Here is a 15,152-nt window from a genome sequence, read left to right as displayed (position 1 = left end):
TCAGAGCCTGAGAACAATCCGGATCGTTGTTGACATACCTATCGAATTCTTAGCAACTACCTGGCTTCAGCCTTCGATCTTAGTAAGCCTTTCACGACAAGCTGGAAAGAACATTACGCGGTCCGGGAAATTGTTGTTGACATTTATCCACGGCATGCATACATTGTCATCGACATCAACAATCACCATTATGACTTCGAGGTCGCTCATTTGCAGGACTTCGCTATTCCGGTTCACATTCTTCGCTTGTCAAGGCAAAGCAAGACTTGGTCCTTCTTCAGACAAGAATTGGAGGATCAACGAGTCGCGAAGGACATTGCAGAGCTACACAGGTGCAATGGCCAGAAGCAGCCCCCTTTCTTTGCGGATCATATTAGAGGGTCTGTGTACCTCTCTCCCCGTACAACCTGAAGGCACAATGAGCCAGATGTGATTTGTGATGCATGCAGCGTCGCGTGTTTGAGGAAGATGATCGCTTGCCTTGTTTTGTTGTTTTTCGATCATGCACCTCCGCTAATATGATGTTCAATTTCCTGTCTCAAAGCATGTACAAGGGCCTGAGTGACCTGGAAGCGCTGGATCTGCTGGGCTAGATCATTCGGACTGTAAAAGAGCGTCTGGACTCTGGCCAGAACTATCTCCGCGCAATTTAGGAGCCCCCCCCCCAAAATATGCTCAGTCAAGCTCTGGAGATCCCTCGAGAAACCAATCATCCCAAACGTCTGTCACTCGGCATACTGGCAACAGCTTGATCTTACGTTCACCGGGCGATGATTACCTCTCCCCATGCACAATCAGCCATATACGAGAGTCTGCATCAGCATGCCACTCGCCGAATCCACCCTTTGAGCGTGCCGTTGTTCTCTGCCTTGACCTGAGACCTCCAGGACCAGCCCTCTCCGGATCTGGTCACATCCCCTTGGCCACCAGAATCCACTCGTCAGCAGAGTACCATTTTCTACCGTTCAACATGGCTGTCAACCCAATTCACCCTATGCCAGGTCTCTAAGAGCCAGGCTACCGCGGCATCGACCGAGTTCCGTAGCTCGACGTGGACGCGGGAACCCACTGGAGCATCACCTACTTTGGGTGCAACTGCTCCACCATCTTGGAGCTGATCGTGCACTATATTTCATTGCATCCAGAGTTCCAAGGGGCGCGCGTTTCAGCCCTTCGTGGCAAGAACAAAGGCTTGGTTCCAGAACACGAGCTGGGCATTCATGCAGCGGTGGTTCTTTACTACGTGGCACGGAGCGCTTAACCTGCTCTATCTTCGAATCCAACTGCTTTGATATAGCGAAGGAGGTAATCATCACAGGATGGAGCTTATCTCCCAGCAGGCAGAACATCACTCGGCCGATGATCGGCCCTCGCCGCCATCCTCGGGTCAATGTGCTTATCCCGGGATGTCTTTACTACTATTCTTTTTCCTGTACACATACTAAGATCAACAAGTTGCATAGCTTTATTTCCTCGCTGCGTTGGTGCAGGAGCCGCCTCCATTCATTCGTAGTCCAGATGTCTGCTCTACACCACAAATACCACTTTCTGCGATGCTTGGGGGATCCCTTTCGAATCCAAGCCTGGTCAGTGCGTAAAAGCCATACACAAGTACTATATATCTAGAAGACCCTACTAGGACCGACATGCCGTGATCATCCCGACTCCCTGCAAGCACTCGAGTAATATAGCCGAAGTGAATTCCACATGCTATGCCATCGATGAGGTCATATCCTCCTGCTCTTACATAAGCAAAGCAGTTAGGCGGTGAAAGACCAGCTATTCTGCCCGAGCAATCTCCCCGATCCAACAGCTTCAACGGCGCAACACAACACCGCGATAACAGCTTTCGACACGGCATACCATCGCTGGGCTACTCGGCCTGAATACCCGGATACAAGTTTTTCTGTAATTCATCTCCTGTACCTCTTCCTCTCGTCACAGTCGACCATGGCAACCCCAGCATCAAGCGGACTCAAGTTCATGAGCAATGCGCTCGCGACCCCCGAACAATTGTCCAACTCGTCCTCCTCCATCGACGGGGTCGCCCCCGACCTCGAGGCCTCAATCCGCTTCGCCGGGGCCCTCCTCACGCAAGCAGCGGGGGTGTACCTCCGGCTATCGCAGGACATCATCGCCCAGGCCATTGTCACATTCACGCGGTTCTGGATCGGATCCGAAGGAGGGAGTCTCCGGATATACAACGTGAAGGTTGGCCTTAGCCTGTCATTTTACTCCGCTGGAGCTTTAGCCTCATTACCGGCTGGGCCCTACAAAATATAACAAGTCGAGTGGGACGCAAACTAACGGAGTGAATCATCTACGCAGGACGTCTCCGCCGCCGCCCTCTACCTCACAGCCAAACTCAGCTTCCAGCCGACCTCCCCGCGCTCGATCCTCAACGTCTACGGCTTCCTCGTGTCCAAAGAAGCGTCCCCGCTGTGGTGCACGAACCCGAGCCCCATCACCGAAAAACCACCGAACCCGGAGACCTACGTGCTCACGGAGGGACAATACCAGGCGCAGCGGCTGGGGCTGATGCGCATGGAGGCGCTCATCCTGCGGACGCTGGGGTTCAACACGCACGTCGCGCTGCCGCACACGGTCTCTCTGACGTATCTGCAGACGCTCGGCGTGACGGCGCCGGCGGTGGCCCGGCGGGTGTTCGCGCACCTGAACGCGGCGCTCATGTCGCCGCAGCTGCTGTACGTGACACACCAGCCCAATGCGCTGGCGGTGGCGGCGATCTACCTGGCGGCGCGGGAGGAAGGCGTCAAGCTGGTGAATAGTGAGTGGTGGGAGGTGTTTGATGTGGACCGCGAGGAGCTGGGGTTCCTGGTGGTGGCGATGCGGAGTATGGAGGGGTTTGCGACGGCGGAGTTGGAGAAGTGGAAGGGGAGGGCGGTGCCGATGACGGTCGAGGAGGTCGAGGCGGAGATCGAGCGGAGGCGGGCGGAGGGGGAGTGAATTGAGGGGGCGAGCAGCGTGGTTTGAAGCTAGCAGTTTCTTCGAAGACTGAGAAAGATACAGCTTGCTACTGGCTGACTTGGGGACTCGAGCCGATTGCTGGAGATCGGCGGATAGCGGTCCAGCGTCCAAGCTCCAGGTCCGGGTCCGGGTTGCAAAGAACAAGAGTCCCCCGAGGGTCCTCACCTGGCCGGCTGGCGGCTGGGGAGAAGCCCTGCTATCCGGCTGGGACCTATTCGTGTCGCCGTAGCGGCGCTGCGAACCCGGGAGGTGGCGCTCTTGGGTCGGGGACGCACCAGCCTGAGAGGCAATCGGACCTAGGACAGTATTGTGTGAGTAGTGTATGACCAGAGCAAGTGAAATGAGGTATTCTTAGGCACCCAAATGATGAAATCTCGCACTCAAGTAAAGACTCACGTGCATAGTGTAGTCATCAGCCACATGATAAGTAACGATAAGCCCCGCGTGCCGCAGGGCCGAGTCAGCAGCGGGCGGGATCAACGTCACCCCCTCATTTCCCCCTACTTCCCTTTCACCGCCAACCTTTCTATCTACAACAACCACAACTTCAACCACAGCTACAACTACCACCTAACTAAACTACTCTTACAGCAGTCTGAACAAACACAGCACCAAGCACGCCTCAACAAACCCAAACCCACACCCACACCCACACCCAAACCCCACAACCTAACACCAACGCAACCCAACCTCTAGATCCCACCCAGCAACCCCCTCCATCCAGTTCATCACCGACCTCACTTCAACAAACACCAACCCCCCTTCTCGCCCCACCACTCTTCTCACCCAAACCTTCCAAAAATGAACATCCTCCACTCAACCCTAAGCACCTGGCGCGACCGCCTAGCCCCAATCTCCCGCACCTCCACCTTCCGGACGACGGGCCAAATCACCCCCGAGGAGTTCGTGCTCGCCGGCGACTACCTGGTCTACAAGTTCCCGTCGTGGGCGTGGGCGGACGCCTCGTCGCCCGGCAAACGCGTCTCCTACCTACCGGCCGGCAAACAGTTCCTGGTGACGCGGGGCGTGCCGTGCCACCGGCGGTTGAACGATGATTTCGCGGGGGATGCGGGGCGGGAGGAGGAGATTGTTCGGGATATGCTGTTTGGGGACGGGGAGGATGCCGCAGGTGATGATGAGGAAGGGTGGTTGAGGACTGGTGGTGGTGGTGCTTCCTCCTCATCACCAGCTCAGGGCGGTACCGCTGCCGGAGGAAGGATAGGGGATATCCGCACCGTCGACGAAGCGGGGAACGTCGCGGACCATGCCGATCAAGAGGAAGAGGAGGAAGACGAAGATGATATCCCCGACATGGAGGATGAGGATGACGATGAGGAGGCGATTATCCGGGAGCCCGTGGGGAAGAGCTCGGGGCTTTCGACGTAGGTTCCTCCCCATCCTATAACAAACCCCCAATTTGGAGAACTCAGTGGCTAATGACGACCCAAAAGACCAACAAGAACCTACAACCTCTACATCACCTACAGCAACTTCTACCGCACCCCGCGCCTCTACCTATCGGGCTACCTCTCGCCCTCGGAACCCCTCCCGCCCCCGCTCATGATGGAGGACATCGTCGGCGACTACAAGGACAAGACCGTCACGCTCGAAGATTTCCCCTGGTTTGACGGCAACGTCAAAATGGCCACCGTGCACCCCTGCCGCCACGCCTCGGTCATGAAGACCCTCCTCGACCGCGCGGACGCCGCGCTGAAGATCCGGCGCGAGAAGCTGCGCGCTGCCGCCCAGAAACAACAGCATGACGCCAGGGTGGAAGGGCTCGTTGATCCCGTGCGCGGGCTTTCGGTCCACGATTCCTCCCCAAAGGCGGAGAAACACGGCGATGAGTGGGAGGTGCTGCAGCATGATCATCACGACGACGAAGACGACGAAGAAGAACAATTTGCGATCCGGGTGGATCAGTATCTGGTGGTGTTTTTGAAGTTCATTGCCAGTGTGACGCCGGGGATTGAGCATGATTTCACGATGGGGGTTTGAGTTTCGTTTGTGGTTTTTGTTTTTTCTTGGGTGTGTGTGTGTGTGTTGAGTTTACCTAGGTAGGTGTAGTCGGCAAAGGAGTTGGGTTGCGGTTTAGGCGTTTGTTTTTTCATTTCATGGTTACTTCGAGGCATGACTTCACTTTATTCATCTACTAACTAACTAAACTACCATTTGCGTCTTCTCTTATCTTTTCTCTTGTTGAATCCTCCGGTCGCTAATGCTTGTCATCTGCACTTTCTCGAAGGGATTGTTTGTTTGTTTGCCCTCGGCGAGATGTGACGGTCGTTCGTTGGCTCCCCTTCTCAAGCAATAAGAAATATGTTACAGCCCGCCACCGGTTCAGCTTCCCCTCCCCTCTTTCTTCCAGCTTCACTTTTGTCACAAACTGCAAAACTTCTACTAGCGAGCGAAACGAGGCATGAAGATTGCGGCTGAGATCTGAAATCTGAAATCTGAATTGAAATCTCCCAATCTGGAATCCATAGTGATAATAGATAATTCCGTTTCTAAATTCCAAATAGACTATCATTTTCAACAACGAAAAACCACAACAATGGATAAGTAAGAGGTCATCATGATTAGAAAGGCCATATAAGAAAACCAAAAGAAAAAACATTGTCAACCATTCAATCCCGACAAAAAAAATTACACATCATGTTAGGAGTTGGACAGATGGATACGACAGTAAATACTTCGGTTTTGCTCCGTTGTGAAGCAAACAACACATGATCAGCCAGAAATTTGTATAGAGAAGGGAAGTTTGAAGCAAATGAAAAGGGAAAATGATCGCTGATTGATGAGAGGGGGAAAGGACGTGCTTGAAGCGCTGCGTGTAGTTGCCACTATTCCACTGGATTCATCTTCCAAAGGGATCTAGGCAGGACATTGACAAGTGTAGGCGGGGAGTGGCGGGGACACAGGCGCAGGGGCAGGCTTGTTCTCGTTCTCAGGGACTGTCTTGGGCTCTGTGGCGGGGGTTGATGCGGGGCTGCTGGGTGCGGCGGCGGGAGCGTCGGGGCCGGGCTGGGGTTGGGCCTCTGGGGCAGACTCAGGCTTGGCTTTGGGAGCGGGAGCAGACGCCGGGGTAGACGCGGGCTTTTCGGTCTCAGGGCCGGGTGCTGGGCCGGATTCAGCAGGAGACTCGGGGCTGGACTCAGGAGCAGACTCAGGAGCAGACTCAGGAGCAGACTCAGGAGCAGACTCAGGAGCAGACTCAGGAGCAGACTCAGGAGCAGACTCAGGAGCAGGGCTAGGAGCGGACTCAGGAGCGGGGCTAGGAGCGGACTCAGGAGCAGGGCTAGGACCAGCTCCCTCCTCAGACTCGGGAGAAGGGCACTCCTCAGCAGGTTCCTCGGCACCAGGGCCCTCAGCTTCGGGAGCAGGGGCAGGGCTAGCAGGCTTCTCAACAGGAGAGGCATCAACCGGGGCGGCAGGGGCCGGAGCAGGGGCAGGAGCAGGGACCGGAGCGACAGGCTCAGAAGGACCCGCAGAAGGCTTTTCCTGGGGAGGAGCAGGGGCAGTGGTCGGGGTTTGAGGGGACGAAGGGGCAGGGGCGGGTGCACTTCCGGGCCCTTCATGGGTAGGAGGAGCAACAGCAGAAGGGTTGGGATTGGGTGCATCCGAGGTCTGAGGAGCAGGAGCGGGAGGGGCCGACTCATTGTGCGGTGGTGAAGGAGGTGGTGATGCCGGCTCAGTGGTCTCCGGATGCTGAGGCCTGGGCTCGGGCTTAGGCTCGGGCTCAGGCTTGGGCTCAGGCTTAGGCTCAGGCTTAGGCTCAGGCTTAGGTGCCTCCGAGCTCTCATGGCTCACATGGTAGAAGTTACCCATGTTGACATTGGGTCCATCAGGAATCCCGATATTCAAAGACTGGCCTGCATCGGTGCTGTCCGATTGATGCGAGCCACCGTTCTTGCCATCACCGTTCTTGCCGCTGCCTTCGTGGTAGTGAGAGGAGGCGGCGTTGCCTCCAGTGTAGCTGGGACCGTCGGGGATTCCGATATTCCAGGCCTGGCCTGCAGCGGTGCTGCTGTCCGTTTCATGCGATCCGCTGTCCTTACCGCTGCCTTCGTGATAGCGAGAGGCGGCGGCGCTCGCCGTGTTGTAGTAGGGTCCATCGGGGATGGAGATATCGCTGCCGCTACCCGCAAAGCTCTCTGAGTCGAATTGCCTTTTGGCCAGGGTTGTGCTCTGTGATATGTTAGAATTGTCCCGGACGTTGAGCCCATCAGGCCGACTTACCTTGGAGGCAACAGGTGCCGACAGAGCGGAAGGAGTGACGAGAGCAAGGCACAAGAGTGCCGAAAGGCTCTTGGAGTTGTACATGGTAGTGAAGATCTGTAAAAAAAGAGTTGAGAAAGAATGTGATTGCAGGTTAAAAGAAAGTCAGCAAAGTGTCAGTGAGTGAGTGTATGGGAGAGAAAGAATGGATGCTGTGATGAAGACAGCCGATGATGAGTCTGAAGAAAGATCAGCCCAACCAGAATCTATCGGGTCTTTATATCCTGAAGCTGGGCCTTGGAAGGGAGTTACCCTGGGATAGCCCTTTCTAGGAGGTTGTTGTACCTTGTAGCCATTGCCAGGCAACCCATGGGTCCAAGCAAGGCCCACGAGACAGTGGCGTCAATTGATCCAAGATCTCGATCCAAATAGCTCTCATCTTATCAGCAGCAGCAGCCACACTCCGTCCGGATCGCCCTAGAACAATTTCAGTCGCAGTCCTTTCTTCACCAAAGGGGCTAAGGAGATAGGGTGGGGATACAGCTTGCTCCGGCCGGGGTCGATGCAAGGAGCCGCAGAGTCATCGCTGCTGCTCGGCCAACAAATTAATCAAACAACAAAAAAGTACTCCGTAGTGAGGCACCGATAGAATAAAATGAATTTAGTAGTTACACATGGTTGCCGATGCATATGCAAAAAGAAAAGGTTCAGCATCGTTCAAGAGTCATCAGTCATGGTATCCAATTAAGAAGCCAAATTCACCCGTATGACACCACAGAGGGCGAATGGCTCCAAGCATATACTGGGACAAATTCATGCACCAGCAAGATAGCCTTATACTTTTCCGCAGTCCGAATTTCCAAAAGCCGTGCCAAAATTGGTGGTCTTCTTGAACCGCAATTCGGGTTCCTCGGTCTCACCCTGGCTGCGAGGCTCAGCCTCATCTTCATCATCTTCCCTCTCCTCCTGAGAGCTCCTGCGGTGGTGGCCAAGGACCTGCTTGACCTGGTCCAGAAGCCTCTGATCAAGCTCCTTCAGAAAGCTACTGTCGTGTTCCTCCTCGTTCAACAAGGAGAGCGGCCCCTTCAGAGCTGGGTCTTCCGGCAAGTCTGCAAAGTACGAATCGGACTGTTCTGCAGGTTGCCGAAGCACTGCCGGAGCAAGGGGGCTGGCCTCATCTTGGACCTCCTGAGGCGACGGTTGCTCCGTGTCAATATCGCGATCGATCTTGACCATGGGAGTATGGCCGGCGTTCCTGGTCAGGTTGAATTCCGGGGGACCCAGCTCGGATAATCGCAGCTTCAAACTGTTGCGATGCTCATTCGGGGGGCGGGTTGAGGAGGTCGGGGAGGTTTCGAGTGGCGACGGTGATGGTGGTGTGATCACGCGGGCGACCACTTCAGGGGGCAGGGCAGATGACTTGAGGGTAATCCCGTCTAGCTTGCTGTCCAGCTTCTCAATCGGTACAGGGACACTGGCGCCGGTAGAGGGGTCTACTGCATGCGATTTGGGAGAAAGAGCTGCGTCCAAAGATGGCGCAGAGACATATTTGGCTCCTTGCTCCGGGATCGACGATAGAGTGTGGATGTCCGTCGTCTCCGCGTCAGGAAATACCCTGGTGGGCCGGCTCCCAGGGCTAGATCCCTCCCACACCTGCGCACTTGCGTGAAATTGGTCGGCAAAACTTACTGAGTGGGAGCGACCGTACGGGGCATTGATCGCGGAGAAGGAATTCGACGCAAAAGCGCCGGGCGGCACGGTCGCCGATGCGGTGGATCCTCGCCCTTTTAGCAGGGCCTCTAGTTCCGATATCCTCGACTTCAACAACGCCCGCTCTTTTTCCCACAGTTGTCGTTCCTCATTGAACAACTTCTTTTCATTTTCGAAACTGATTCGTTGACGGTCTAGTAGTGATCGCGCTTGGTCGAGATAACTGGCGCTCAGGCTCGAGTAGGTGACGCCAGCGGCACCATGGGTGTTCAAGCCAGGGTGCGCATTTGGCACCGATTGCGTGCGACGGACGGGGGTAGGAGTAGGAGAGAAGCGCACTTCCTTGTAAACGCTCCCATGGCCATTGGGGGACTTGATTGCAGTTGCTGACTTCATTGTGTTGGTTGCGGGTAACTCAAAAAGATCGGGTTCCTGAGACACTCCAAAGGGAGGAAGGGGAGTACTTTGCTAGGTTCGTCGAGGGTTGATCGCGCCCTCATAAAGGGATGGGTGGAGGGGCGAGAGGAGGGGCAAAGTAGGGCGAACTAGAAACGAGGCAACAATTGGAATGAAGCGGACAATAAGGCCGTCAGTCAATCAGTAAATCAGTGCCTTAACTAGCTCGTATGGTAGAAAAGAAAAGAGTCCGTTGGCTGCACGAGGCGACAGCCAAACAGCTTGTGATAAATTGATAATGCACGGATGCAGCGACACCGCTTCGCGATGACAAGTAAGAGCCAGGGAACCACGACAACGGATCACTTTGGCAAAGTGGCGAATAAGAGCAATTCGGTGAGTGGGGGAGAGGGGGGGAGGGTGGGGGGTCAAAGCTAGTTGTCTGCAGCGGTCAATGGGATTCGGATTGAACCCCTGATTGATAATGTTTGGACGGTGCCTGAAACAAAACGCGAAGCTGCGAGGCAAACTGTAGAGTTAGGTGGGCGAGGAGGAAGAGGAGGTGTTTCGAGTGGACGAAAACGGCGGTGGTAGATAGAGGCGACCACACGAGGACGGCCAAGTGGACGTTGCGCTTGTCTCCAGTTATGCGATGGGGAAAAGTGGGGATGGATGGGTGATCAGAGCCTAAAAGTATTGAGGTTGAATGAGCGACATTGTCAGACTGAAAACCGACCAAATGACAAGGACGAAGGGGGAGGGAGAGAAAGTGAGAGCGCAGGAGAGGAGGGGTGAGGGGGGAGAGAAGAGAAAAATAAGGAAAGATGAGAGAGCGTGATGAGGAGAGGAGGAGGATGCGACCAAGAAGATCTTCCACCACCACCACCACCACCACCACCACCACGACTAAGCACTAAATGCGGGGGAAGAAACAACAAGAGTCAGGAAAAGCAAGAGCAGTCGGAATCGGTGGTTACTCTGCTTGTAGTGCATACACACTGTACAGTACAACAACACGTACCAGATTTGACCGGGGAGAAAACTGACCAGGAACAGGCAGTGGATGTCTTGTCTACATCCACCGAAAACAAGAGCAACGAGAACAAGAAGAAGAGCCGGAAACAATCACTTATTAAGGTAAGAAGGGTGATTCTCAAAATGACATACACATACACATACAATCCAGACAATAGAAGAAAACGACAACAGAAGACACAATGGGTCGATCACGAGGGGTCAATGACGTTATCCTCTGCTTTTTTTCCTTTCCCCCTCCAGGATTCACCGCAGTCATTCTCGACTGGGAAAGAGAAAAAAGATTAATGAAGACAGAAAAAAATAGTCTAGCTCATTCCTGACTCAAGGCCAAATGATTTCATGGTTTCATGATCCATTCATGTGGATTATCCTTCATCATCTGGCATGTCCACCCGATAACGTAGTACTCGATGCTACTCAGTATGTGTATGTGATCGTAGTGAGTTATAGTTAGATCGAACCCGCGCGGGGCGGCACAAAACAAATTGGGATTGCTCGCGGAATGGATAGTCACGGTTATTTGCACCTCGACTGGTGCACAGAATGATGATCTTGAAATTGTTAAGGAACAAAAAAGCAAAATCTATACAATATACATATACAAATATGTGCAGAGATCGCGCCCCAAAAATGCCCCCAGAACTCCTTCAATGTCCATCCTTATGCTAATCCGAACTCCCTCCAGTGGGCGCAACCAGCCAAAAACCATCGCAACAGAACTCCCGCCGCTGGCGACCGCGCGGACACTCATAATACTGTTTTATATTATGAGTGGAGAATCACCAAGACTCAAGGAGTTTACCCTTTGGTTAAGGTAGAGTAAATCCCTCGGTTTCAGTCGGTCCTCCACGTCATCCTGCAGATGATGGACCCCACAGGTAACCTGGAGTATAGAACACTGCCAATCGGATACACACCCAGCGGGAAAAGAGAAAAAAAAGAAAAAGAACTCCAAGCTCATGTCCACCGAGGATAAGAAAAAGCAAAAAGATATGCAAAAGGCTGAGATGAGGTGGAAATGATTTGGCTTTCCTCCTTCGAAGACACGACGACGAACAGGCCACTGAGGATGACAAGGCCAGCATCCATCGACCTAAAAGACGAGCTTCTGAGGCGACGCCCGCGTCCGATCCTGCAGCAGCTTCTTTGCATCGTCCATGACATATCGGTGCATGGACGGCAAGGGGAAGAAATGGAGATCCTTGCCCAGGGCGCCGAACATCGTGGCTAGCGACCAGATGCCTCGCGCCGACGACTGCAGACCCCCCACCGAGGCGGACGGGTAATAGAACCGCGGATCCAGATAGAACAGGGTGCTCTCCCAGTGCGGCAGCTTGTCGCGCAGCATGCGCGCCGCTCGCTCGTACTCCTTCAGGGTGCGCTTGGGCACCCCGGTCTGGGAATGGACGAAGAAGAAGATCTCGAAGCCGACGCTGCGGATGCGGTCCCGCGCCGTGGCACTGAGGGTGTCCAGGAAGGCGGCCATGCGGTCGAGGTTGAAGGAGTTGAGGAAGAAGAGGGTGTTGTGCGAGTACACATAGTCCTCGACCTCGTCGTGGATCTGCCGGTTCACGGACAGGAGATTCCGCACTCGACCGTTCTCGCCCACCCAGCTGGGACACATGGAGAGGGCCCGATACCGTCCGCGCGCGGTGAACACATTGCCGCGGTCGTTGATCACAATCATCGGCCGGTCCATGTAGTCGTTCGGGACGTCCAGCGCATATTCATAGATCATGAGACGAAGCTCGAGGGGCAGTTTGAGAAGATGCGACGACATGCTTGCCGACTTCTTCTGCGACGCAGTAGTCACCGGCGGTCGGTCAATATGCTGCGGTACCCCCATTGTGTAGATTCTGTCAATTTGACAACAACGATAGTGATGAAGATATGACGATAATCAGATAGTAGTAGTTAGATATCGTCGTGGGGCTTAGTCGGTCAATCCTTGTGTGAAGAATGAACTAGTTTAAATTAGTAGATCAGACCGGCTCATGGTACTGCCCCAGCCACCGGATTGCTTTATATATATCTTGTACGGTATATCCGATCTATGTTAGTAGCATTGGCTATAAAGGACCAGATTCGAGACGATCCACGTCAGGCAAGGCGTCGTCGAGGCCAGCAGACAGATACCGGATCACCACTGGATAAATTGAGGAATCGATCAGATCATGCCAAGTGCCGTCTGATAACGCAAATGGATGTATAAGGAGGCAATCCCGGGTCAGCAGCAGAAAACGAGAGCTAGAAACGGGGCCAAAAAGCAAAGACGGATGATTATCAGACCACCCCCCTCTTTCTTGGGCTTTGGGCTTTGGGCTTTGGCTTTCTAAGACATCACCTCACACCGGCATCTTTCGAATAAATTGCAGAAAGACGGCAAAAGGGGGGTAAAGTAGAGCAAAGAAAAAAATATGACGAGACTCGGACCGGACCAAGACCGATCGATTTTTTTTTTTTTTCATTCTTCTTTTCTTTACATAGAATTTTTTTTTTCTTCGGCCCAGAAGTTTATTGAAAAAGTTTATCGACAGGGCGAGGCTCTCGGGATTACCCGTGCCAGCCGATGAGAAAGAGAGAGAGACAAAGACTATGAAGGAATGAATGGAACCAGGCTATTGCCACTATTGTGCCAGTTACTGCTTAGAGTAGTCTCAACGGCGTGGCACCTCAGAGAAGCCTACTCAGTACTCCGTACATAACATAGTCTACACCCGCAGTCTCTCAATCATGCTCGACCCGCCGGTGATGCAATATCCAATACGTTCTTCCCCGCAGTTCAATCCAGCTTGCCGGTCCTGAATTTGCCACCGATGACGGATGAGGAACACGCCGCGCTCTACACGCCCATGCACCTGCCTTGAAAAAGACAGTGTTTTTGAAGATAATCAATTACCAGTTCTAGGACACGATCAAATTAATCAAAGCTTTATTACGGCGCCATGCCGTGTCCTTGACCCAAAATAGGCCAAACGCATACATCGGCTAAAGTATCATTTGCGCTGGTAGATGCCGAGTAACCACGCGGCCCGCAAAACGGCCAATCCCCAGGCCATCCCGACACTATCGCGCACCACATTCAATTTACTGCCCATGACTTCGCGCCAGCCCACCGGCACTTCAGCCACCGGAATGCCAGCAAACTCGGCCAGCATGAGCATTTCCACATCGAAGATCCATCCTTCGGAATGCATGTACGGGATGATATATGGCAAAGATGCCCGAGTAAACAGTTTGAAGCCGCACTGGGTATCCTTGATAGTGGCGGTCTTGGATGGGGTCAACAGCCAGAGGATCAAGTGGAACGAATGCATGAGGAAATTGCGCAATTTGGACCGCTGTCATCACCGATCAGCAGCAGCTCTTCCGCGAGTCTCGTAAATGGAGTCGTGCATGGGCGACACGATGAAGCTTACCTTGACCACCGCCTCACTTCCAACCATATGGGCGCGAGATCCCACGGCCACACCACGGCCTAGGGAGTCCTCGACCCCTTGACAGGCAGCGACAAGCTTGCCCAGATCCTCAAACTTACTGGCTCCATCGGCATCGGCAAACACCACATACTGCCCGCGGACATGCCTCATACCGTGAGTCACCGCACCGCCCTTGCCTCGGTTCTCAGTTAGGGTCACCACCCGAATCGTGCCCGGCGGGATGTGGACACCCTCTTTCGTCCCCGGGGTCCAAGGACCCGAATAGCCCTTCGGGTGCAGCGAGAGCTGATGGTCCCGGGCAAACGTGAAGGCCGTCTCTTCCGTCTTATCCTTGGAACCGTCTGAGACGATGATGATCTCCCAGCCCTTGTTGTCGTGCACGGGGGGATATGTCGCACTGCCATTGGCATGTCCGTTCGCCAACTTGCGCTGACGGAAAGTCTTCTGCGCTGGATCGGCATCCACGCCATTCGGAATGGCGCCGGTCACCGTCCCATACATCCGTTCCAGATAATTCACAGCCTCTTCCAGCATGCCCCCGAGACGATCTTCTTCGTTGTACGCGGGCACGACGAGAGAAAGGAACAGCTCAGGTTCCTCCACGGAAGGGTTATCGAGAGTGCGACCGGGACGCCTCTTGGCGTCCAACGCATCTTGCCAACAAGGTAGTGCTTGAGGTTCCGTGATCGCTCCATCTTTCGTGAGCGTTCGATATTGTTTCTCTTCGGGGTAAGGCTTCCGTGGTACAGGTGCGACCGCGTAGAGGGTAGTGTAGACCTGTTTCATTGAGAAGAGCAGTCAGCCATGGCCCGAGACGACTGGCGAGCAAAGGGCAGTGTGCACCAAGGGATTGGATTTAGACCAGGTGTAAACATACTAGCACAAGGAAACCAGTCACTGTCGCGGCGAAGGTGACAAGTAATACGGAGACTGGAACATTGACCAGAAGCTCAACGCATTGGACGCAGATGTCGGACCACGCCTCTTGAGCCATGGTGCAATCCAGCAGCAAGTCGAGCGGGGGGAGGGGAGTCGAAGTGATGGATCGGGACAGTCGCCGCGGAAGCCTGAAGGTGCGAGCTCAAGTGCTCAAAGGGATAAGAACAGGGACAATCCGATCCTGGCCAGCCATGCGACACGGTAAATGCCTGGAGAAAGTGGATTGGTGAAGGGTGATGAGGATAGGAGACAACGATTAAGAGGGAGAGGGAAGCGATCCCAGAGTGAGGGAGATAGCCATCCTACTATTATTGATAGTTGAGGGGGAAGGAAGTGGAGGCAACGTGGTTGATCCGAGCAAGCAGGCAGGCGGGTTTAATTACGGAGCACTCACAGCGAGTAAGTACGGAGTATAATATCTAG

At 54.1% G+C, this 15,152-nt stretch overlaps 7 protein-coding genes across 7 annotated transcripts; 3 read left to right on the top strand and 4 right to left on the bottom strand.

Annotated features, from left to right (window-relative positions):
• Positions 1 to 54: 54 nt before the first annotated feature.
• Positions 55 to 411, top strand: BO66DRAFT_310601 (uncharacterized protein; the record flags this gene model as incomplete). Its single annotated transcript, XM_025643296.1, has 1 exon — positions 55 to 411. A coding segment is annotated over one exon (357 nt), but the record flags the coding sequence as incomplete, so codon positions are not given.
• A 1,388-nt stretch (positions 412 to 1,799) lies between these two features.
• BO66DRAFT_387271 (putative cyclin) lies at positions 1,800 to 3,313 on the top strand. Its single transcript, XM_025646256.1, has 2 exons — positions 1,800 to 2,211; positions 2,329 to 3,313. The coding sequence occupies exons 1-2, from the start codon at positions 1,951 to 1,953 to the stop codon at positions 2,965 to 2,967; spliced, it is 900 nt and encodes a 299-aa protein (XP_025509151.1). The 5' UTR covers positions 1,800 to 1,950; the 3' UTR covers positions 2,968 to 3,313.
• Positions 3,314 to 3,463: 150 nt separating this feature from the next.
• BO66DRAFT_387269 (ATG3/ATG10 family protein) lies at positions 3,464 to 5,457 on the top strand. Its single transcript, XM_025646255.1, has 2 exons — positions 3,464 to 4,370; positions 4,440 to 5,457. Exons 1-2 carry the CDS (start codon positions 3,790 to 3,792, stop codon positions 4,984 to 4,986), a joined length of 1,128 nt encoding a protein of 375 aa, XP_025509150.1. The 5' UTR covers positions 3,464 to 3,789; the 3' UTR covers positions 4,987 to 5,457.
• Positions 5,458 to 5,862: 405 nt separating this feature from the next.
• BO66DRAFT_433406 (putative cell wall protein) lies at positions 5,863 to 7,311 on the bottom strand (the record flags this gene model as incomplete). Its single annotated transcript, XM_025650691.1, has 2 exons — positions 5,863 to 7,176; positions 7,228 to 7,311. The coding sequence occupies 2 exons, from the start codon at positions 7,309 to 7,311 to the stop codon at positions 5,863 to 5,865; spliced, it is 1,398 nt and encodes a 465-aa protein (XP_025509149.1).
• Positions 7,312 to 8,040: 729 nt separating this feature from the next.
• On the bottom strand, positions 8,041 to 9,312 carry BO66DRAFT_310773 (uncharacterized protein; the record flags this gene model as incomplete). The annotated part of the gene is made up of 1 exon (XM_025643302.1): positions 8,041 to 9,312. The coding sequence occupies one exon, from the start codon at positions 9,310 to 9,312 to the stop codon at positions 8,041 to 8,043; it is 1,272 nt and encodes a 423-aa protein (XP_025509148.1).
• Positions 9,313 to 11,443: 2,131 nt separating this feature from the next.
• On the bottom strand, positions 11,444 to 12,130 carry BO66DRAFT_310200 (uncharacterized protein; the record flags this gene model as incomplete). Its single annotated transcript, XM_025643276.1, has 1 exon — positions 11,444 to 12,130. The coding sequence occupies one exon, from the start codon at positions 12,128 to 12,130 to the stop codon at positions 11,444 to 11,446; it is 687 nt and encodes a 228-aa protein (XP_025509147.1).
• A 1,433-nt stretch (positions 12,131 to 13,563) lies between these two features.
• On the bottom strand, positions 13,564 to 15,136 carry BO66DRAFT_387264 (dolichyl-phosphate beta-glucosyltransferase). Its single transcript, XM_025646254.1, has 2 exons — positions 14,668 to 15,136; positions 13,564 to 14,567 (listed from the first exon to the last, which is right to left on the bottom strand). Exons 1-2 carry the CDS (start codon positions 14,782 to 14,784, stop codon positions 13,698 to 13,700), a joined length of 987 nt encoding a protein of 328 aa, XP_025509146.1. The 5' UTR covers positions 14,785 to 15,136; the 3' UTR covers positions 13,564 to 13,697.
• Between the last annotated feature and the right edge of the window lie 16 nt (positions 15,137 to 15,152).

Source organism: Aspergillus aculeatinus (assembly GCF_003184765.1).
Source record: "Aspergillus aculeatinus CBS 121060 unplaced genomic scaffold BO66scaffold_1, whole genome shotgun sequence".
NCBI lineage: Eukaryota > Fungi > Ascomycota > Eurotiomycetes > Eurotiales > Aspergillaceae > Aspergillus > Aspergillus aculeatinus.
The sequence above is the reverse complement of the archived record's forward strand: the minus strand, read 5'-3'. Positions and strand labels throughout refer to the sequence as shown.